Below are 21,074 nucleotides of genomic sequence, written 5' to 3' on the forward strand. Positions count from 1 at the left end.
GCTCCTACATTAGGTGGCATCAGGGCAGGTTTCGCTTGTGGTCAGTAGCTAAATCGAAGGTGGGGACAGGGGCTGCGGGCAAGCACCAGGCTGGGCAATGGTCCTGGGTGGGCCGGTGGCATGTGCTGGTCTGGGGGGAGCACGGGAGGATAGATGGGGGACAGGGCCACGTGGAGCCCAGGAACAAGGGATTTCTTCCAACCCCATCTTGAATGCCCATGCGGAGGGTGGGCTTGGGCTCCATGCATGGCAGGGATTGTGACCAGGGACAGCCCCGGTCCCCAGTCCCCCTGGCTCCTAGTGTGACCCCAGGAGGGACAGGCAGAATTAAGATGGCTCTGTTTGTCCTTCCCCATCACTCCTGGGGTGCGGGAGGCACCTCCTACTGTGAGAACACCCGTGGGTGCCCCAACACCCTCCTCCTCCTCCTTCTCTGCACTCCCCTCCTCTCCATTTTCACCTGCATGGGACCCCTCCAGGTGAGGGGCCAGGTGCACAGCTGTGGGTCACCCCTCACCATGAGCCCCTCGGGACTGTTTTTCCCCACTACGGTGATGGGGACACCTTGGTGGCAGACACCCAGTGGGGGTCAGAACAGCCCCATAGCTCTGTGCCAGGAGAAACCCTTGAGGCCACCCAGCCTGCTTTGCCCACCACTGCTCTGGCCCCACAAACCACCCTGGACACCCCAGTGTCCCCAGGAACCCCTCATTATCCCCATCTCATCACGCTTTGACACCATCCTGACAGCACCCTGCCTCTCCATCCTCCCCTTCCTCCTGCCCGTGCCTCTTGACTAAGCCCACCCAATGCTTGGTGATGGGGAAATATCCCTCACCAGCTGCTACCTTGCACCCTGCAGCCCCCCACCCCAAGGGTGCTCAGGGGCTGGGTACACTGGGGAGATTCAGGGTGGCCTCCCAGACCAGAGAGAGGGCAGCAAGGTGGGATGCAGGGAGAAATGCTCTTGGCACCACCGTCTTGTCTGACCAGTGCATGGAGATCGGAACAGGACTGACTCTCTCCCTGGCCATTGGCAAGCCAGAGACCCAGGATGGGCATGGGCACAACCCCAAAACCACTGGCCCCTCCGTGCCATGGGAATGTGGTAGCATCCCAGCAGGGGAGCTTGGCTCTGGCTGGTACCGCTCAGCTCCCCCAGGTATTGCCCATCCCCTCCCCACACAGTGCCCAGTCAAACAGCTGCTTTGCTGACAGCCAGCCCTAAACAGGGTGTCAGTGGGGTCCCTGGGACACGGGGTGACGTGGGATAGGCAAGGGGCTGATGAGAGGGAGATGGTCCCTGACAAAGCACCACCAGCTCCTCCCGCGACCCATGCCTGGCCGTGGGGCTCCCTCGCAGCATCGGACAGGACCTACGGAGCTACGGCTACAAGCATGTGGCTGCTGTGGCTCGCCCACCCTATGCCACCTCCTTGTGCTCCTGCTTGGACTCCTTGATCACCTGGAGACAGAGGGAGAGGGACCATCACCCCAGGATCAGGCTCTTCTCCCTGGCTGAGCCTGCCTGGGCTCTGAATGAGCTTGGGGATGGGGACAGGGATGGTTTTCTCTATGAGCTGCCAGGCTCAGCTCCACCATGTTCCACAGCCAGTTCACGCTGTGCTCTCAGGGCACTGGGATCACTGGCTCCCCGCCTGGGCTGCTCCCAGGGCTGAGGGATGGTGGCCCCATGTGCACGATGAGTGACCCCCTTAGGGACACCCCATGGGGAGGCGGGGGTAGAGGGAAGGCAGCATGGGTGACACGGATGAGGACTTCCTACCTCTCCATCTCTGGTCTCCACAGTTTTGACCACGATGCTCCTCTTCAGATGGCCTTCTGACACAGATTTAGCGTCCAGGCTGGTCTCTAGGGGATACGGGCAGGACATGGTGGTGACCTGGTGCCTGGGGTATAGCCCTTCCAGCTACACACAAGTGGAGGGGCCCAAAGGAAACAGGTTGGGCTGGAAAGCCCTGAACCATGGGAGACAGCGGCCCTGGGGACATGACCAGCCTCAGGGACACCGTTGGCCTCAGGGACATGGTTGGCTTGGGGATGCGGTTGGGGACATGATTGGCCTTGGGGATGTGGCTGGCTTGGGGATGTGACTAGCCTTGGGGACACAGTTGGCACTGGGGACATGTTTGGCTTTAGAGGTGTGGTTGGCCATGGGCATGTGTTTGGCCATAGGGACATGGGTGGCTTTAGGATGTGATTGGGCTTGCAGACAGGGTTGTTCTTGGGGATACAGTTGGCACTGGGGAACACAATTGGCCTTGGGGATGTGGCTGGCACTATGGACATGGTGATATGGTCAGTCTTGGGGATGTCATTGGCCTTGGGGACATGCTCAGCCTTGGGGATGTGGCCATGGCACACTCCTCCCCCCATCTTGGGAGAACCCAGGAATCCTGGTTCCTTGAGATTCAGAGGAAAACCTCCTGATCCCTCTGGATGGGGCAGGGATGGCCAAGATGGCATGTCCCCCATGGAGCCCCCAGAAGCCACCCTTGCTTGTGCGAGCATCCTGCCCCCCCCGCAACCCACCCCACACGTGGCCACAGCCTTACCTCTGATCTGCAGGTTGGAGAAGCTCTGCACAGGGATAGTGATCCTGCAGGAGCAACAGGGGGCATTGGGAAGAGCACGGGGTCCTGCTGCCCACTAGCTGCACCCTGACCAGGGCTGGGGCAGGAGGCTGGAGGGTGGTCCCCAACCGAGCCGGACACCCCAGAGGGACCACGAGGATTTGGCCTTGGTTTGGGGCACGGCTGGGGATGGGGAGGGGGGCAGGATCGAGCTGCAGCTTTGCCTTCACCTGCTTTCCTCGCCCTCCAGCAGCTTGCGGTACGTGGCAATCTCAATGTCGAGGGCCAGCTTGACGTTGAGCAGATCCTGGTACTCCTGCAGGTGCCGGGCCATCTCCTCCTTGAGGGTGCGGATGTCCTCCTCCAGCCGCACCACCGTGTCCTGGTAGCCGGCCGTCTCCAGGGCGTAGCGCTCCTCCAGCTCCCGCAGCTGCCTCTCCAGGGACTCGTTCTGGGGAACCACAAGGGGACGTGACACCCTCCATGGCCACCTTCTCCCAGGACCTAGGGGCTCTCCACAGTCCCCATCCATCTCCCATCCTTGGGGACCAGCCATTACCCCAGCATTGGGTGGTGGTCCCCACCGCTGTGCCAGAGAACGCCGTGGTGGTGGCAGCTCCCCGATGCCGTGTCCCCCCACCTTGCACCCCACAGCCATCACCTACCGAACCCCGCAGAGCCTCCAGGTCGCAGGTGAGGGCCTGGAGCTGGCGCCGGTACTCGTTGGCCTCCTGCTTGGCTGCGCGCAGGGCCTCCGCGTGCCGGGCGGCCGCGTCCGTCAGGTCTGCAAACTGGGTGGGGGGACATGTGCCATGGGATGGGACCACATGGCAGGTATATGTCCTGGTGGCACATGGCGTGGGGACATGACCCTCCTCTGCTCCACAGGAGGGATATAGCCCCAGTAGCATGTGGCACGGAGAACTGTCCCTGACCCTGCGGGGTGGTGGGACAGTGCACATGGGACATGTCCCCAGTGCCATGTGTCAGTGGGGATATGTCCCTGCTCCCATGGCAGGAGGGAACAGTGCACATGGGACATGCACTTGGTGTGGCACTGGAGACATATCCCTGTTCCCATAGCAGGAAGGGACATGTGGGACATCCCCAAAGGCATGTGTCCTGGGGATGTCCAGCTCCTGTGGGAGGGCTGTGGCTCCAGCAGCACGTGTCGTGGGGACACATCCCTGCTCCCATGGGAGGAAGGGACAGCGCACACGGGATGTGCCCGCAACGGCACGTGGTGCTAGGGACATGTCCCTGCTCTCGTGGGTGGAAGGGACAGTGCACACGGGACACGTGGCCGATGGCACGTATTGTGGAGGCATGTCCCTGCTCCCTTGATATGATAAGACAGTGGACACGGGGGACATCCCTGATGGCAGGTGTTGCTGGGAGCACGTCCCTGCTTTGCGGGTGGGAGGGATGGTGCCTTGGGGTGTCACAGGGGACACATTCCTGCTCCCCACAGGGACCAAACCAGGACACGGGACATGAGCAGGGACAGCGGGGATCCCAAACCCCATGCACCACCACCAAGCAGAGCCACCCAACCCTGGAGTGGTCAACTCCAGCCCCAAGCAGGTGACATCCCAGGAGGGGACAGCCAAGCCACCCATCCATTGGGTGACCGACTCCCACCTCACCTTGGACTTGTACCACTCCTCCGTCTCCTGGACGTTGCTGGCGGCCATGGCCTCGTACTGGCTGCGGATGTCGCGCAAGGCGGCCGTCAGGTCCGGCTTGCTCGTGTCCACCTCGATGTGCACCCGCTGCCGGGCAAGCTGCTCCTGCAGCTCCCGCAGCTCCTGGGGGAACAGCGAGGGTCAGCCTGGCCCCCTCTGAGCCCCAGGGCCCCCCCCAAGCCCCAGGCCCCCCCCCCGCCGAGTCCCCCCGGGGGTTACCTCCTCATGGACCTTGCGGAGGAAGGCGATCTCATCCTGCAGGGTCCCCACCCGCCGCTCCAGGTCCAGGCGAGCCAAGGCAGCGGCATCCACGTCCTGTCACCGCGGGGGGACAGGAGGGACTGTCCCCAGGGCTGGCCACCTGGGTCTGCTCCCTCCTGAGCTGCCTGGCCCTGCCCGTTCCTGCCCATCCCTGCCCCATCCCTGAGCTGAACCCCTGGGGTGCAGGATGGGGGACGCAGGATCCGGCCCCTGCTCTCACCTGCCTGTAGGCAGCCAGGTTGCTCTCGGCCTCCAGCCGCAGGGTGACCTCGTCCTGCAGCCTGCGCCGGAGCAGAGAGGCACCCTTAGTCATTTGGCATCGCTACCCATTCAGCATCGTTACTCATTGGGCACCGTTACTCATTTGGCGCCGTTACTTGTTACTCTCAGTCCCACGGACAGACCCACCGGGTCGACACAGCCCCACACCACCAGCACCCGCACACCGCATCGGTGCCTGTGCCCATCCCACACCCCGTGCCACCATCCCATACTGTTCCCAGGGGTCATCCTTGTCCCTGTTGCCACACACGTCCCCATCACCACCCTGCTACCCATCAGTGCTTGGTCCCCCGGGCTACCCTGGTCCTGGTGGCCACCCTGGTTTCTGTCTTAGCGGCCACCCTGATCCTGGGGACACCCCAGTCCCCATTCTGGTCCCAGGTCCTTACCACCACCATGGGCCCTGCCACCACCACGGGCCCCAGGACAACCCTCATCACCACCCTCATGGCCCTCCTGGTCCCTGCTGCCACTCTGATCCTGGTAGTCACCCTGATGCCCATCCTGGTGGCCACTCTCAGTCCTGTCCTGGTGGCCACCTTGGTCCTTGGAGCCATCCTGCTCCTGGTGGCCACCCTGGTCCCCATCACCACCCTGGTCCCCATCATCATCCTGGTTGTGGTGGCCACATCGGTCCCCAGGACTACCTCAAGAAGGGCAGCATCTTACTTCTGCTGGAGACTGCCGAGGTCCTCAGTGAGGTTGTCCCTCTCGATCTCCAGACGGGCCTTGGCGGTAGCCAACTGCTCCACGTGGCGCCGCAGGTCACGCAGCTCCTCCTGGTAGACGTCAGCCAGACGCGAGGGCTCCTGGTCCCGTACCTGGTTCAGCTCCACTACCAGCACCTTGTTCTGCTGCTCCAGGAGCCGGACCTTCTCGATGTAGCTGGCGAAGCGGTCGTTGAGCTCCATCATCTCCACCTTCTCGTTGGTGCGCGTCTCCCTGAACTCTGAGTTGAGCGCCGCAGCCAGTGAGAAGTCCATCTTGCCCGACCCCAGGCGGGCACCCACGCGGGGACCCGGCTGGGTGCTGCGGGGAGCCCGGAGCCGGGCTGGGGGGCTGGCGGGGAGCACCCGGTACACCGGGGTGGCCGGGCCGAAGCGGCGGCCGTAGGAGGACAGCCGCTGGCTCTCCATGCTGAAGGGGTGCGTGCGATGTGCCTGGCCTGGGGAGTTTTATGGAGCCCGGGGGCCCCCGGCCCTGCCGGCCGCCCCCACGCCGGCCGCCAGCCAAGGAGCCGGAGGACCGGCACAAAAGCCAGCCTTTGTGGTGCCCGGCAGGGACGGATGCGCCCTGGCACCCAGCCCGGGCACCGCGGCACGGCCCCCTGCCCACTGCCTGCCCCCCCGCCCCAAGGCAAGAACTGCCAGGGCTCGGGGGAGCCTGGGGCAGACGCCAAGGGGGGAGGCAGTGCAGTGGCCACGGGCACCCATGGGGCAGCCGGTGGGTGGGTGCTGGGTGCAAGGCTGGGTAAACACCGAGGGACTGGGTACAACACCACGGGGCACCGTGGGTGCTGAGTGCGAGGGCGGGTGCGGTGCTGTAGGGTGCCCGCTGCAAGGGCCCAGGCTGTATCTGCACCCCGGGAACCTGTCCCCACGACACCCCTGGCCCCGGCAGCGTCTGAGGTGCTCGAGGCAGAGAGACACACCAGGCAGGCTCGGGTGCACGCGTGCACGGCCACCCCCTCGTGCACACACGCCTGCATGCGTGTGCACGCACTCTGCCGTGCACACACCCCCGTGCACGCACACCTGCATGCGTGTGCACACACCCCACCCCCTCCCCGTCCTGTGCACACACCCATAAGGAGGCATCCGCACACGTGCGTGTGCACATCTACATATAGGCACATATACACCCACTTGTATGCATGGACACATCCACATGCACCTACAGATACACGCATATGTCTACCCACGTCCATGCACATGCACATCCGTCCCTCCATGCCCATGTGCACACACGCCACGTGCAATGCACACGCACACGCATGCCTACCGCTGCATATACATGTGCACACCCAGCATGCACAGATCCGCACACGCATGCTGCTTTCCCTGAACACCCGTGCACGTGCACACGCACAGAGCTGCAGAAGCCCATCTACCCTTCCATGTATACACAACATGCACGGCCATCCTGCTGTGCACGCGCGTGCACATCCACATGTGTGTGCGCACACACGTGCACACACACCCACGCTCCCCGTGTTACATCCCCCCGGGACGAGCCCCGGCACAAGCAGCTCAGTACCAGCCACCAAAGCCTCGTCTCCCCAGCGGGCCGAGGCACTTTGCAGGCAGTCTGGCAGCGCGGGCAGGCTGCTAATTAAGGCAGGCTGCTAATTAAGTGGCTGAAGCCTCCAAAGTCCTTTCCACCCCAGTGGGTCTGTAAAAGCGCTGGCTGGTCGCCGCTGGAGCCTGGCCGGAGCTCAGGACGCTGGATCCCCTTCCCAGCTCTGAGGGGGCCTGATCCTGCCATGGCCACGGCTGCGTGTGCATGGCCATGTCACTGGTCACTTGTGCACTGAGTTTGGGGGGTCTTTTGCCCCCTGTTGGCCAACGGTGGGGGAGGACTGAGGGCCAGGACCCCTCCCTAGGTGGGGGCCAAGTGCCAGGGGCTTTCCCCAGGCGGCTGAAAGGGGCTTTGTGCAGGGCCGGAGCCGGCGCTGCCCGGCACAGCCGTGGGGTGCCTTTGTGCTGGGGCACCACGCTGCCGGGAAACACGGGGGGACGGATCCAGGGGCGGTGGCAGCGATGGGCATGGGGCCACCACCAGCCCTGTCCCCTCCGAGCCACCGCATCCTGGCCACAAATTGAGGCACAGCCAGGCCTTGGGGACAGCGCAGGCAGGGGACGGGGGTGTTTTAGGGACATAAGGGGCATGCAGTGGATTCCCCAAGAGGCAGCTGGGAGGAAGCTGGGGGACGGGGGGCCCTGGGGTGCTGGTGAGGATGCTGCGGGGACAGGGATGGGGACAGGTCTCACCAGCCGGCAGCTAGATGGCAGCCGATGGCTGGGAAAGGCTCCCTGCCCGCTCGGGACAGGGACAGGCAGCCAGGCCCCACTGGACACCGGCCACCATCGCTGGGCCACCGACAGCGGCTGGTCAGGAAGGGTTGTGGCAACAGCCGTGTCCCCATGGGTGCAATCTGTGGGGACCCAGAGCCACTTGGGGGTCATACTGGTGGCACTGAGACAGTGCTCAGGGACAACCTCTTGCTGCCACATCCCCCTTTTATCCCCAGAAGCTCCTTGTCCCCAGCCAACACCATGTCCCCCTTGCTGTCCTGGACTGGTGTCACCAACCACAGGCAGGGGTTTTGCCTACAGAATCACCTGGCTTGGGGCACCTACATACCCCACACGTGACGCTTGGCGTCCCCAGCCTGCCAGAACAGTGACATCCCTGGGGACCCATGCTGTGTGACAGCCCGTGGTGACAGGGGACCTCCATCGCTCTAGACTGCCTGAAGTCCCCTGGGGTGCACAGCCCTTGCAGGGCGGGGGGAACGGAGCGGGGGCGCGGGGGCTTCGGGGTCCTACATGAGCCGCTCCCCAGAGATTTATTTTCTCCCAGCTCCTACGCAGCCGGGATCAAAGCACGGAAAGCTGTCACTCCCGGCGGCTGCGTGGAGGTAGAGCTAGGCTCTCCCTCCTCCTCCTCCCAGGCCCCCTCTTAATGAGACAAACGAACTGGGAGCGGGCTGGAAGTTTTAATTAGAAGCTTCCAGCCTCTGAGAAGACAAAGGCGAGATCTGCCACTGTCAGGCAGGAAAGTAGGACAGGAGGAGTCGGTGACCCTGGTCCCCATGGGACAGCAGCACACCCGGAGCTAGGTCCACCCTTCCCATCCTGCTCCTGCCACCCTTGGTCACCTCTGAGGGTGGCAACAAGGAGCTGGGCAGGCAGCCAGATGTGTCAGTACCCAGATGTGCCCTGGCATGACAGGAAAAGGGGTCACGGGGGTGTCAGGGGACAGGTGTGGTCCCTGGGTAGGGATGCTCAGAGCTCTCTGCGCCCAGACTGGGGCTTTGCAGGCAGCTGGAGTGAGGATCCCAGGGGGACAAGAAGACAGGGGTGGCAGCGATGGGGTTTTAGCGGGGAGTAAACAGCACAGGAACTTTTGCCCCAATCACTACACAAAGCAGCAGGAGCTGGGAGGGCAGGCAGCCTCCACTGCCCCTGGCCTGCACCCTGGCATACTGAGCAAGCAGCCCAGACCCCCACAGGCACAGCAAAGGGGGCAGGAGGCACCCATGGGGCCCCTATGATGATGGGAGATAGGGGGAAGCCACTATGGAGCCCACCCCCAGAAGCAAGGGCCTTTTCCAGGCCCGCAGACAGGAGCCGCTACCCAATCCCAGCTCCCTGCACGAGGGGGAGGCGAGAAGAAACAGCCGCACGTCTCCCCTCGCCCCTCTGGTTTGAAACGAAAGGATTTATTAAAAGCGCGTGTTATTTCTTAGCATCACCCATCTGTTAGCACTCGACACCCTGGCGCCGATTAGAGAGGGGCTGAGAGGGAACAGCAATAATCCATCTGCTGCAAAAAATATACAGGGCTGCGCCAAGGGGGGATAACACGCAACGGGGGACACAACCGGGACCCTGGGGGTGATGTTAGGGGTAGAAGAAGGGTTTAAGGGCAAACTTGTGGGGCTGCAGGAGGGGTGGGATAGGGCTCTCAGAGAAACAAAGAAGTTTGACAACTGGGTTTCGATGTTGGGAGGGATCCTGGTTGGAGGAGCCATCAGCATTAGAGCTTCATTGGCTGGGGGGTGGGAGCAGGGGCTGTGCCGCCACGTGCCGCAAGCCCTTTGGTGGTCCTCTTGCTGCCCTTCCAGGCAAGAGTGCCCGAAGGACGAAGGACGTTCTGAGGATGGAAAGAGGAGAGAAGCACATGAAGCAGCTCCTGCGTAAAAGCAGCAAACCCAGGTCCCCTCGTGATGGGCATCCAGGCGCTGCCACCAGCTCCCTCCTCCTTCCTACCCCTCCCCAAACACCCACCGCCCTTCCCCAAGGCTGTGGCTGCAGCCCGAAAGCAGCAAACCCCAAACAGCATCTTCCACCAGCACCAAGCATCCCAATTCCCAGGTATTTCCACCCCCTGAGCTGGAATGGGGCTGGCACAACACCAGTTTGCTGCTTGTCCCGAGGCAGGGATCACTCCCGCAGCCCATCATGTTGTAGGGAGAGGTGTTCCCTAGGCACCTGGCCAGGTGTGGAGGGCACAGAGCTCACCTGGGATGCAGGAGGGCTCACAGATCTCTGGCTGCTGCTCGGGAGTTGGGCGATGCGGCTCTGGAGCTTACCCAGGGAGGGGTAAGTGGTGCTGTGAAAGAGAAAGGGGCCATTTTAAACCCTCAAGGCTCAGGGCAGAGGCCCCCCCATCATCCCCAGATGTTACAGGCAAGGTGGAGCCAACACAGGCAGGGATAGGGGCTCAAGTCCCAGAGGTGAGCACAGGCAGGAGCTGCCAATCCTTGCTGCCTGCATGGAGAGCTCTAGGGTACAGGGTGCCAGCGGCTGTCTCACCTCTCCACTTGCCTCCGCTTCTGTGCAGATGCTTTGGAGACAGAGGAGGGCTTGGGGATGGAGGAACCCCTCATGGCAAACACTGGGACACAGGGTCTGCAGCCAAGGAAAAGAGGGTTAGTGCCAGGGCTAGATCCCGACCACTCACTCTCACAAGGCTGGGAGGCAACTGGGCCAACACCATCCACCTGCAGGGAACAGAAGTCACGGGAAACGTGTCTGGTTTTGCAGGGGAAGATGACTGAAACAGGGGTGAATCCTCAGGGGATCTGCACAAGTGGCAGCAGCTGCCTGGGTACTCCTGCTCCCTAAGGTGGTCAGGCCATTCCCCTGTACCTCAGTTTCCCCAGTTACCCTCTACAAGAATGATTTCCTAGAGCTATAGGAGGAGATAGGGAGACCTAAGGGTGTCCTGCATTACCAAGGGCATGCTGATCTCTGTTTTTGGCTGGTCACACAAATTCACACAGCTCTGTAAAAGCCAGAAGCTTTGAAGCACCAGCAATAAAAAAAAAAAACACCCTAAAAACACCACACTGCACAGTCCTGACCCTCGCTTCAACTTCTCTGGGAGGAGAGGCAATATCCCACCTGCTTCCCAACCAGCACATGGGGCTTCAGAAGCCATGTGGAGGATGCTCCTCCATGTCCAAAGGGAAGAGAAGAAGGAGAAATAGATTTTCTTGGAATGCTTTTTATATCTTTGCAAGTGATTCACACACAAGCTTGGTCCACTGGCTGCCCGTCTGCAGGCCAAGTGTCTTCTGCCCAGTCTCCCCTCTTAGCAGAGCTGCAGTGATCCACAAAGGATTCACCCAGACAGCAAGACCATGAAGGGGGACTCCCCAAAAACATGGGTAACCCATCCAGGGCAGCACTTACTTGGGCACAAAGGGTCTGTCCTGCTTGTTTAGGATGCTCTGAACATTGTCCCAGACAGAGAATTCAGGTGTGCTGAAGGCAGCTGGCTTGGCCATGCCAGGTGAATCGCAGCCCTTGCAGATCTCGAAAGTCACATTCAGGTCATGGACGGGCAGGGCAGGGCAGGTGGAGCAGTTTTGAGCAGCTGACACTGCCAGGGGCGCATGGCTTTTGGTGACTGTCAGTGTGCAGATTTTGGGGGTGCAACGCGATGGCACCGGGGAGACAGGGGGTGTCTGGGCTGCTGCTTTGAGACAGGAGATGCCTAGGCTCTGCATCGCCCTAGGAGTCTCCGCTTTTTTCCCACATCCCCGCTGGCGTTTCTTCTGTGTTTTGAGGCTGTCGGGATTTCCCAACTTCCTCTCAGACTTCCTCCTCTTCTGAACTGGGCTGGGAGCCATCGGCATGGAACTGGGGAGTGGAGTGAGCTGCTGCAAGCATTGCAGGGTGGTGCTTGTCACAGGGGTACTGGACACAGCGACAGATGCCTCTGCTAAAGGAGCAGAGAAGAAACAGAGTCACCTCCCTGTCTGCAGCTCCCAGACACCCCCAAACCCTGGAGTATCCCCATCTGCCCCCCCTCACAGCTCAGCAGAGATCTGCCCAGCAAGCCCTACAGCAGCTATTTGCCAGCGGGTGTTTTCATCAAATCACGTTAAACCCAGAGGAAAAGAGCCAGCACAAATAATCCTGTGCCTTGCCAGCCTAAAGGCACCACACTGGTCCCAAAGCAAGTGCCCCGTGGCAGTGCCTGGTCTGTCCCCAGAAAACACAGTCTGCAGAGCCCACAGCTTTGCTATCAGGTTAATGTGTTGGCACTGAGGATGAGGAGGAAGAGCTCAGCCCTGGTCAGATGCAGGCTGCCAGCCGGGAGGCTGCAGCCGGGCTGACTTGGGCAAATGTACCATGGAGGAATAAACAAGACGAGAAAAAATTATGATCAGAACGCTGCTTTGGTCTCCTGGAGCAGAAATATCACTCACATTTAAGCTGACTTGCACACACATGCTGAGCTCCCCAGAGACAAGGGCTGCTCACGGCTCTTGCCGTGCCCCAGGCTGCCAGATATGCTGGCTAGCCTGAATCGCTATACAAAGCAAGGCTGGAACCACTCTCGGCATAAGCCACTGGGCACCACATCAGGAGAAACGCATCTCCCTGCCCTGGGCCCATGGCTGGGAGCTGTCCCCCACCACCACCGGCTCCTCTGGCACATGTCAAGACAAAGGAGAGGGGACAGCACTGTCCCAAATCCAAATCCTCACCGTCACAGTCCTGCTGCATCCTCTGGGCTGGGGTGGCCCCGCTGACCTCTGTGGGTCTGTTCAGAGATGTGGCTTGCTCCAGGTTTACATCAGCCCCCTGATGGACTAGGCGCTCCAGCTCCTCAAATTCAGAGACCATGTCAGGAGTAAGGAGGTTGGCATCCTTCAGGAGGGAATACTGCTTTTGGGCAACATTCAGTATGGCAGCTACAAGCCTGGGACACAGACACACCCAAGAACCAGTTAACAGGTGAGCTTGTGCCAGTGTCACCAGTAACAAAGGCCCAGTACCACGAGCATCGCCTCCAAGACACCTCCTTGGGTAGGGCAGAGCCTGTTCGCAGAGTTTTGGGGGAAGAGAGGCAAACTTTGAAGCTATGAGATACCCAAGCTGTAAATCTCTTACTGGAGAACCTGAGCTGTGAGTTGCATGTTCACCTGTTGGTTACAAGGGACCAAATGGCATCTACAGACTTTCTGCTGGGCTTCAGACACTCGTTAGCTCAGCTAGAGGCAGACAGAGATCCAGGAACACGTCAAGGCCAGCCTCCCTCAAGAGACCTTTCTAAAGAGGTTCATTCTGCCAAGATGCTTGGGGCAGAGACATCAGCAGATGGTGCCATGGGAGCCCTGCCAGGGCAGGACCTGGGGGAGCTGAAGCAGGAGAAAAGACTTCATGGAGGTAATTTCAGGACTAACAACAAGCACTTAAGGCTCACGTAGTTGCTGTGCCTGGAAACCTTCCTTGCTGGCATTTCCAGGAGAGATTATCCCATAGGATTAGATCCCCAGGAGCCAAATCCCTTATTTTGGAGGGCAGGCAGTCATCTGCAAGCAAAGACCTGGTCCCACGTCCATCTAGACCACCCTTAGGACAGCTATGTGCAACAGGAGGCAAACAAGGCTACGTGTACAGGCAAACAAGAGGAAGCGGTATGTGGGGACAGCACAAAGACACTCACGTCTCTGGCTGGCTGCCGGACAACCCCCGTAGAAGATGGCTTGGTTTCTTCTGTTCCAGCTGGATATCTGTCTGGTGGGTTGCTCTGAGGCTGCTGGGAGGTATTTCCTCTGGAGCCTGGAGCAATTGCCCAAAAGTCCAGGATTAGCCCATATTTAAGCTGAGTTTGGTCCCCAAACTCCCTGTTAGCTGGGAAGTTAAGGGGTTTTGCTAGCAATCCACAGCCCAACACATGCTGAGCCAGGACCCTGTAGACCGGCTGAGTTCCTGCCCTCTCCCAGCATGCCCAGTGTACCCCACAAGGGTATTTGAGCCCCCCCACCAGGCACCACTCGTCATGCCAAGCCCTCCTGCGCTGTCCACCCCTTCTGTCACCTTCTCCAATTCCAGCTGCAGCTGAACAGGCCATCCAGCTTCCAGCTTCTGCTGCTCTCCATCACTCTCCCTCTGAAAATCTGGGGCCAAGCATGTCTTTGGGACAGCTTCCTCCAACCTACAGAAGCCAGAGAAGAAGCCACTGAGCCAGAGAAGATCCTCTGGGGAAGCCATCATATTACCTAAGAAGTTTGGAGATGGAACAAACAGAAGAACATTTGGCCTTTGCAGCCCAGCTTTGCTGTGGTCCATCAGGCTCATAACTACACCTGACCAGTCGAGATGATGGTGCACACCAGGAGAGAAGTTCATCTTCAGAAGGACATCTGGGCTCTGACCAGCACTAAAACCCTGCAGACTCCTTGACACGGGGTCACCAGGAGGTCACACCAAGCTCTGTCCCTCCTCCCCAGCAGCCTCACCTGAGCAGCCCCACTGTGCTCGAGCTGATGGGAGCCAGTGGTGCCGGCACCCTGTTCTCTTTCTCCTGGGCAGCATCCTCATAGGCACGGAGCTTCTCCCGCAGATCTGCCACCTGTGAGGAAGGATGAGACAGTTTCATGACCCCCAGGTGCTCAGAGGTCCACATCCCAAGCAAACCACAGCTAAAGACAGAGCCCTCCCCTCCCCAGCAGCATCTCACCTCTGCTTTCAGCTGCTCGCAGATCACAGCGTATTTACTAACAGGGCAGTCAAAGCTGAGCACGTTGCTCTTCAGCTGCAGAGACAGGGATGAGGGAGAGGTTACAGAAGCACTGGGGCAACACATACCCCTCTGCGATGCTGGAGCAGCACAGCTACTCAGCTTCCTCCAGTGTCCCCAGGGTGGCTGTACTGGGCACAATTTGCACTCAGGGGTCTGCTGCCACAGTCACAAGCCTTTTTGGCCTCTGGCCTGAGGGGCTTTAACAGAAGACCGAGCACACAGTGTCTTGCAGCTTCACCGGCTGCTTTGCCTGAAGCAGCATGCCCACTGCTGGAAAACTCAAGCTGGAGAAGGGAGGCACCCACTAATCTACCCCACCATGGACCAGGCTGCTTCCCACCCATCCCCAACAGCTCCGAAACACACAACAGATCACCACCGCAACACAAGAGCCTCACCGACAGCTTGATCTCCTTGGCCCGGCTGGCATACTTGAGCGTGTTGTAAGTGTCCTCATAGGCCAGGATGGAGGGGCTCACAGCAGCAATCATGACGGTGCGGCAGTTGCCACCAATGGAGTCCTTTAGCAAGCGTGTGAGCTTGCTGTCCCGGTACGGGATGTGGGTTTTCTTGCTCTGTACCAACAGATCAAGGGTCTGCTCAGCTTTTGGCCCTTGGGTGCTCAGCTCTGAATCCTGTGTCACAAGGGGATGGCCATGCTCATCCCACAGCACCTCTGAGTCCAGCCCAGGCTGCCGTCCTCACTGCACCAGCTAGACCATCACTTGATACTGCTCACATTCACCCACCCTGCAGAGCCAGAGCGCAGCAGGTCCACACAAACAGCATTACCTTTACATCGGCCAGTGCGTTCATGACATTGATGAGGGCCAGCAGTGAGCGGTTGATGTTGGAACCCTCGCGGAGCCGCTCTCCCTTGGTTTTGGTGACCGAAGCTCGCTCCGAGCCTGCCAGGTCGATCAAGCTCATCTTGGCCACTTGCAGATCCCAAGTGAGGCCACCAATGTGGTCCTGCTGCTTCAAGTAGATCTGCAAAGACAGAGGTTGGTGAGGCTGCAGCTCAACAAGGCACACGGGGTTGCTCGTTGGAGCCAGCATCACCAGTTTCAATGTTTACAAAAGGGTGGCGAAGTGGATCATGCAGACCACCAGATCAAACAGGGGAAAACCAGGACCCTGGCGTGCCAAAAAGACAAGCCAAAAACTCAGTGATGACATGAGTAGCAAAGCCACGGAAGGAATTCTCGCAAGAAGTGACAGAGCTACAGAAAATAATCAGCATCTCCTACGCTTGGTGAGCAAGTGGGGTACAGCTGGTTGGGACCCTGAAGGGCAACATGCCAACCTAGAGTGCCGGCATGACCCAGGAAGTGCTCACGCACAGTGGCAGCCCCAGCCCAGACTCTGACTGTGGATGTTACCAGCAATCCAGACTCCAACAGCGGCTGCAAGCCCCCAGACACAGCCTTACAGTGCCCCCAGGGTGGCATAAAGCCAGGGCTCTTGGTACCAACCGTCCAGTTCCCAGCTGGTGGAGGCAAGGAGGGCCACAGCCACCAAGACTCACCTGGCAGCATTGCCCTGTAACTTCCCCTCCTGCATCCCTAAAGATCTCCCAGGAGAAGCAAATGCTTCCCCCACCATCCTATAACACCCTCAATGCCCCAGGAGCAACTCCTGCAAGTACTAGACATGCCACGGGGATGCTGGAGGCCCATAACCGGTCTTGCATCCTCACCAGACTGCAGTTCGCCTGCCAGGAGGCAGAGCCGGCAGTGGGAAGGGCAGATTTCCAGCACAGCTAATGGATTCACAGCAGGCAGGAATCCAGCACCCACCAACAAGCCCAGCTGGGAAGCCGCCTGGGAAAGCATCCAGACACCTGGACTTCCCCCCTGCAAGCAGCAACGGGCAAGGCACCAGGTTCAGACTGAAATTACAGTCAGAGCCCTCCGTCTCCCCATGCAGCCGTGATGGCCCTGCTAATTCGGGGAAGGGCCTGGCTGGAATTGAAATCAACTGGCAGCTTTGCATAGGAGAGCACTGAGAAACCAGGGAGCAAATTTAGAGCCCCCGGGGGAGTGTAATTCCCAGTTTAGTGCCAAGGGGGACATGAAAACGGAGGAGACAGTGTGCCCACAGCACCTGGGGAGAGGCACAAGCATGAGCCAGCAATAAACGCCCCCCTTTTCTCTGGGTCAGGTTTTAGGTATGGTTCCCACATGCTAAGTCGACATGAGTCGAAAGCACAAAGTGAAACTTCAGCCCTTGGGACATGTAACACCAAGCTGGGAGTACGGGGCTGTCTGGGAGACATGGCCACCAGCATGACCAGTACGTGCTGTCCTGCTACAGTGCTGGCTAGTGGCCTGCCCAGCCCTGTACCTCCCTTTTCAGCACCACAACCACTCCGTTTTTCCCTTTGGCACACCAGGAGCAGTGGCAGGAACCCCGAGATGTCAGTCCTGGCATGACATTGCTCCCTAGCCCCCTTTTCCGCACAAATCTCAAGCAATACTGCAACCACCAGCCCTCACCTGGAAGACAGCGTGTGAGCGGGAGGACGTGGCATTGGCATCGGTGGGATGCTGCGTCCGGTTCCTGTTGCCATTGGCCAACATCTCCAGGAGCTGCTCTGCCGATGTGGGCTGAGAGGGAACATGCAGAGGGCAGGCATCAGCACACCCCGTACGCGGGCACCAAGCAGCCACAGCAACTTAGGCTGAGGCATCTTGCAGCTCTGCAGGGCTTGTTTCAGCTCAGGGTCACATTTGCTGCCAGCCAGGAGCCATGCAGATAGCAGCCCTGTGTCTTCACACCCCTCCATGTCCCCCAGCTTTGCTTTCAGAACTGGTGTAGTTGCAGCATTGCCCAGACCTTGTGCCCATTTTTATACCCACCCGGTGGAAGGATAGACCCTGAACTACAACTCCTTTCTCAGGATCCTCCCGGATGGCCAGAGGGCCCTTGGGTTCCAACAGGTCATGAATCTGTTCGTTGTAAACCTGGAGCGGAGAACTCAATGTAAGGCTGAGGTCTGGTTCCCCAGCAGCAAGCAGGGAGAGGAGCTTTTGTACCCCAGGGTCACGGACAACCTGATGTCCCTTCCAACATCACCTCCGGGACCTCATTACACCAAGAGCGGCTGACGGTGCTCTAAATGCAGAGGACAGCTCCAGAGGGCTTTATGGGCAAGTCACTGTGCCACCACTCCTCTAAAGCCCTTTCACCCAGCAAGCCCTCATTGCTGTGTGGACCACAGTGAGGAGGAGAAAATTCCACGACTCCAGATGGGAGAAACCAGCAGCACCAGTTCACCAGACTGGGCAGGTGAGCCTGCTTCCAGTTGGGCTCTAGGACTGCGTTGGGGACACTGGGCAGAGCTGACAGCACAGCAGGTACCCCGAACATGGCACTACAAGGTCCGGATCAACCCCAAATCTTGGCAATGGTGAGCCAGAGGCAGGAGGGGGCATGGCTCAACCACAGCATACCTCCTGGTAAGAGACTAGGACCTCGTAGCTCTTCTCCCCCTCTCTGGCCTCAATCCTCCTGTACAACTCCATCATGGTGAGGTACATGATGCCAGGGCTTTTCTCCAAGCCCAGCATGGTGTAGGTTTTTCCTGCTCCGGTCGCACCGTAGGCAAACACTGTGAGGAGAAAGGGTGGACGGTTGAAACAATCATTAATTAACAGGAGTGGAGTAACGTCCACTCCTTGCTGGAGAGGAGAGCTTCCCACAGAAACCCCTGTGGTGGGGGTCGCTCGTGGGCTTTGCGGAGACGAGGCAAAGCTAATTACCCTCCGCACTAGCCATGCTATCCTTCAGTGAAATTTTTTCCTCGTTTCAGCCTAATTTAGCAGAGACAGAACGAGTCCCCAAACCATCACCTGCTTAGATGCTCAAGTCACCCCCAAACCTTCCCTTTAACAAGCCGAGCAGTGCCATTCCCATCTCTCACCAGAAGGTGCTTCTTGTAATTCATCTCATTTTTCCCCTCCATCTTTCAACACTCTCTTTGAAGCACCACCATCAGAGCAGGACACACTAATCTAGAGAGCCTCAGCCCTTCTCCCCATTAGCAGCACTCGGTGCTTCGCAACTCTCTCATTTGATGATCCTAGAGTTATTTTATGCATATAGAGACACGAGACATGCCTGCCAGGTGGGCACTGTGACAGAGGCAGCCTTCAGCAGCTCACAGAGCACACCAGAGAGCCAGGAATAGCATCCCCAGTCCCAGTGCCCGGCCCATGATTAGACAGGAGAGCGGTTGTCTTCCGCTCGGTGCCTGCCTCACAGAAGTGATATGCTCGTTAAGCCACTTGTCTGCTGACAGCCTGTGAACGGCACGGAGGTCTGTGGTGTCAGATGAGGAACTTTTAGACCCAGCTTTACGGAGCTGCCAGCCTGGGAGATGCTCACGAGGGGCATGGCAACCCCCAAAGCACCCCAAGACATGTCTGCTTCACCCCAGATTCCGTTCTGAAACTCAGCATCCTCTCAAAGTTCTGCCTATCACGGCAATTCGAGCTGGGAAGGAAAAACCAAGGTGCTCTTTGTGCCACAGGATCCACCTGATTTCTTCCCATCCTTCCTGCCCCAGGAGAGCAGAGCACAAGTGACCCTTGTCCCTCAAAATGCCTGAAAAGCACCTGCCTAGCCTCATTTTCTATCCCAACACCCACCTCCATCCTCTACATCACATGTCCTGCAGTACCAAGCACTATTGCAGCCCCCCAGTATCACAGAACTGCCCAGGCTGAGAGGGACATGGAGAGACCACCTGGTCCAAGCTCTCGTAGGAAAGAGAGCCTGGATTAGATCATCTCACACCTTGTCCAGTGGCATCTTGAACACCTCCAGCCGTGGGGACTTTGCTACGTCCCTGGGGAGGTTGTTCCAGTGAATGTTCTCACTGTAAAAAATGTCTGTCTTATACCGAGATGAAACCTCTCCAGATGCAACCCCTGTTGCATCTTGTCTTCTTGTGACCAGAGAGCCTCCACCCCCTCTGTAGCTGCCCTTTAAGTACTCAAAAACTGATGAGGTTCCCCCCATGTCTTCTCCAAGGAGAAGAGACCCAACTCCTTCAGTCTTTTCTCCTAGGGCAGGCTTTCCAGCCCTCGGATCATCTCCATGGCCCTCCTTTGGAAAGTCTCTATTCTGCCCACATCCTTCTTGCCTTGCGGGCACCAAAGCTGGACACAGCACTGGGTGGGATGATCACATCTCTATCTGAGCTAGAAATGCCCCTGTGGATGCAGCCCCAGATGCAACTTGACTTTGCTGCTGCCACAGTGCGCTGCTGACTCCCATTCAGGTCATTGTCCACCAGGACCCCCAGGTCCCTCCCAGCAAGGCTGCTCCCCAGCCACAGAGATCCCAGCCTGTACTGGGCTCCTGAGTTACCCCACCCCAAGTGCAAGACTTTGCACTCATCTGTGTTAATCTTCACGCTTTTCTTGCTCACCTGCTTTTTTTTTTTTTCTGTGATTCTATAAGACCGCTGCATGTTTTGCTTCCCCTCACTTACCTACCAAGATAGATGACATTGCCACATCCAGATAATCCCTGTCCTGATCACACTTGCAATCGCCCCAGCTTGTTGCCACCAACAAGTTTGAGGCTACATGTTTTTGCATTGCTGTTGTGTCCCCCCCATCTCCCCAGCTGCCTGGGGGCTTCCAAAATAAATCCATGGCTCCACTGAGCCCACCTAGCCCAGGAGCGGATGGGGCAGGAGCTCCTGCAAGGATTGAAGTCGTTTGCCGTGTCTTACCGGAGCAGTTGTAGCCATTGAGGACGCTGTCCAACATCTTGCAGGTGGTGTGCTTGAACACCTCCTCCTGCGTGGCCCCCTCCCCAAAAACCCGGTCAAAGACAAACTTCAGGTCCTTGCCCTGCTGCTTGGGCCTGTGGGTGGGCAGCATGCTGCTGGGGGGGCCACTGTGCTCCTCAGGGTCAAAGATGAGGACGTGCTGGTCGACAACGTGCAGGATGCGGTGCACGGCCTGCTCTTGCTCACGGGGGCCGGGGGGCCGCACACGCACCATGACAGCCACGGTGCCCTCCTCGGGCGGGGGGGCCAGCGCCATGGGGACAGGGGGGAGCTGGGGTAGGGGCACAGCGATGGCTGGAGAACACAGCTCAAGGCTCGAACGTCCCAGGGGTCTCAGGCACTCTGGGGGATGGGGGGGGAATGTGTCAGCTGGGGGGTGAAGTGGTGGAGGGGGAGCCTGAGCAAGGACTCCCACCCCAATCCCGGGCCCTGCTCCCACCCCCTCCCTGTCCTAACCCCCACTGGTGCCCCTATAGCCATCCTTATGACCCCCCCCAACAGCCCTACATTCCCCTTCAGGCCCCTATAGCCCCCTCCAGCCATACTCCCCACTCTCAAGCCCCCGCAGCCCCCTCTCACAGCCCTGCTCCCCCCCTTCAGGCCCCCAAAGCCCCCCCTCACAGCTCGACCCCCTCCCCTTCAGGCCTCCCCCAGCCATACTCCCCCTTCACACCCCTA

General features: G+C 59.3%; 2 protein-coding genes across 2 annotated transcripts; both read right to left on the bottom strand.

Annotated features, from left to right (window-relative positions):
• Positions 1-1,265: 1,265 nt before the first annotated feature.
• GFAP (glial fibrillary acidic protein) lies at positions 1,266-5,958 on the bottom strand. Its single transcript, XM_075036728.1, has 9 exons — positions 5,492-5,958; positions 4,761-4,821; positions 4,499-4,594; positions 4,241-4,402; positions 3,260-3,385; positions 2,825-3,045; positions 2,577-2,620; positions 1,787-1,872; positions 1,266-1,465 (listed from the first exon to the last, which is right to left on the bottom strand). Exons 1-9 carry the CDS (start codon positions 5,956-5,958, stop codon positions 1,424-1,426), a joined length of 1,305 nt encoding a protein of 434 aa, XP_074892829.1. The 3' UTR covers positions 1,266-1,423.
• A 3,625-nt stretch (positions 5,959-9,583) lies between these two features.
• KIF18B (kinesin family member 18B) lies at positions 9,584-20,652 on the bottom strand. Its single transcript, XM_075036865.1, has 15 exons — positions 20,337-20,652; positions 18,046-18,203; positions 17,452-17,556; positions 17,089-17,199; positions 15,383-15,580; positions 14,989-15,165; positions 14,528-14,602; positions 14,307-14,419; positions 13,885-14,002; positions 13,511-13,626; positions 12,549-12,763; positions 11,245-11,776; positions 10,363-10,458; positions 10,069-10,159; positions 9,584-9,700 (listed from the first exon to the last, which is right to left on the bottom strand). The coding sequence occupies exons 1-15, from the start codon at positions 20,650-20,652 to the stop codon at positions 9,584-9,586; spliced, it is 2,538 nt and encodes an 845-aa protein (XP_074892966.1).
• Positions 20,653-21,074: the final 422 nt, after the last annotated feature.

Source organism: Buteo buteo, chromosome 9 (genome assembly GCF_964188355.1).
Source record: "Buteo buteo chromosome 9, bButBut1.hap1.1, whole genome shotgun sequence".
NCBI lineage: Eukaryota > Metazoa > Chordata > Aves > Accipitriformes > Accipitridae > Buteo > Buteo buteo.

What these genes read in the sequence shown, in the direction of transcription:
- GFAP (XM_075036728.1), bottom strand. Translation starts at nt 5,958, where the DNA reads ATGGAGAGCCAGCGGCTGTCCTCCTACGGCCGCCGCTTCGGCCCGGCC. An exon ending in TCCGCAAGGTCCATGAGGAG is followed by an intron (nt 4,403 to 4,498) that starts GTAACCCCCGGG and finishes CTGTTCCCCCAG; the next exon opens with GAGCTGCGGGAGCTGCAGGA. An exon ending in AGGAGTGGTACAAGTCCAAG is followed by an intron (nt 3,386 to 4,240) that starts GTGAGGTGGGAG and finishes CCCCCCACCCAG; the next exon opens with TTTGCAGACCTGACGGACGC.
- KIF18B (XM_075036865.1), bottom strand. Translation starts at nt 20,652, where the DNA reads ATGGCGCTGGCCCCCCCGCCCGAGGAGGGCACCGTGGCTGTCATGGTG. An exon ending in TGCAGCTGGAATTGGAGAAG is followed by an intron (nt 13,627 to 13,884) that starts GTGACAGAAGGG and finishes CAATTGCTCCAG; the next exon opens with GCTCCAGAGGAAATACCTCC. An exon ending in AAGCGGAGGCAAGTGGAGAG is followed by an intron (nt 10,160 to 10,362) that starts GTGAGACAGCCG and finishes TCTCTTTCACAG; the next exon opens with CACCACTTACCCCTCCCTGG.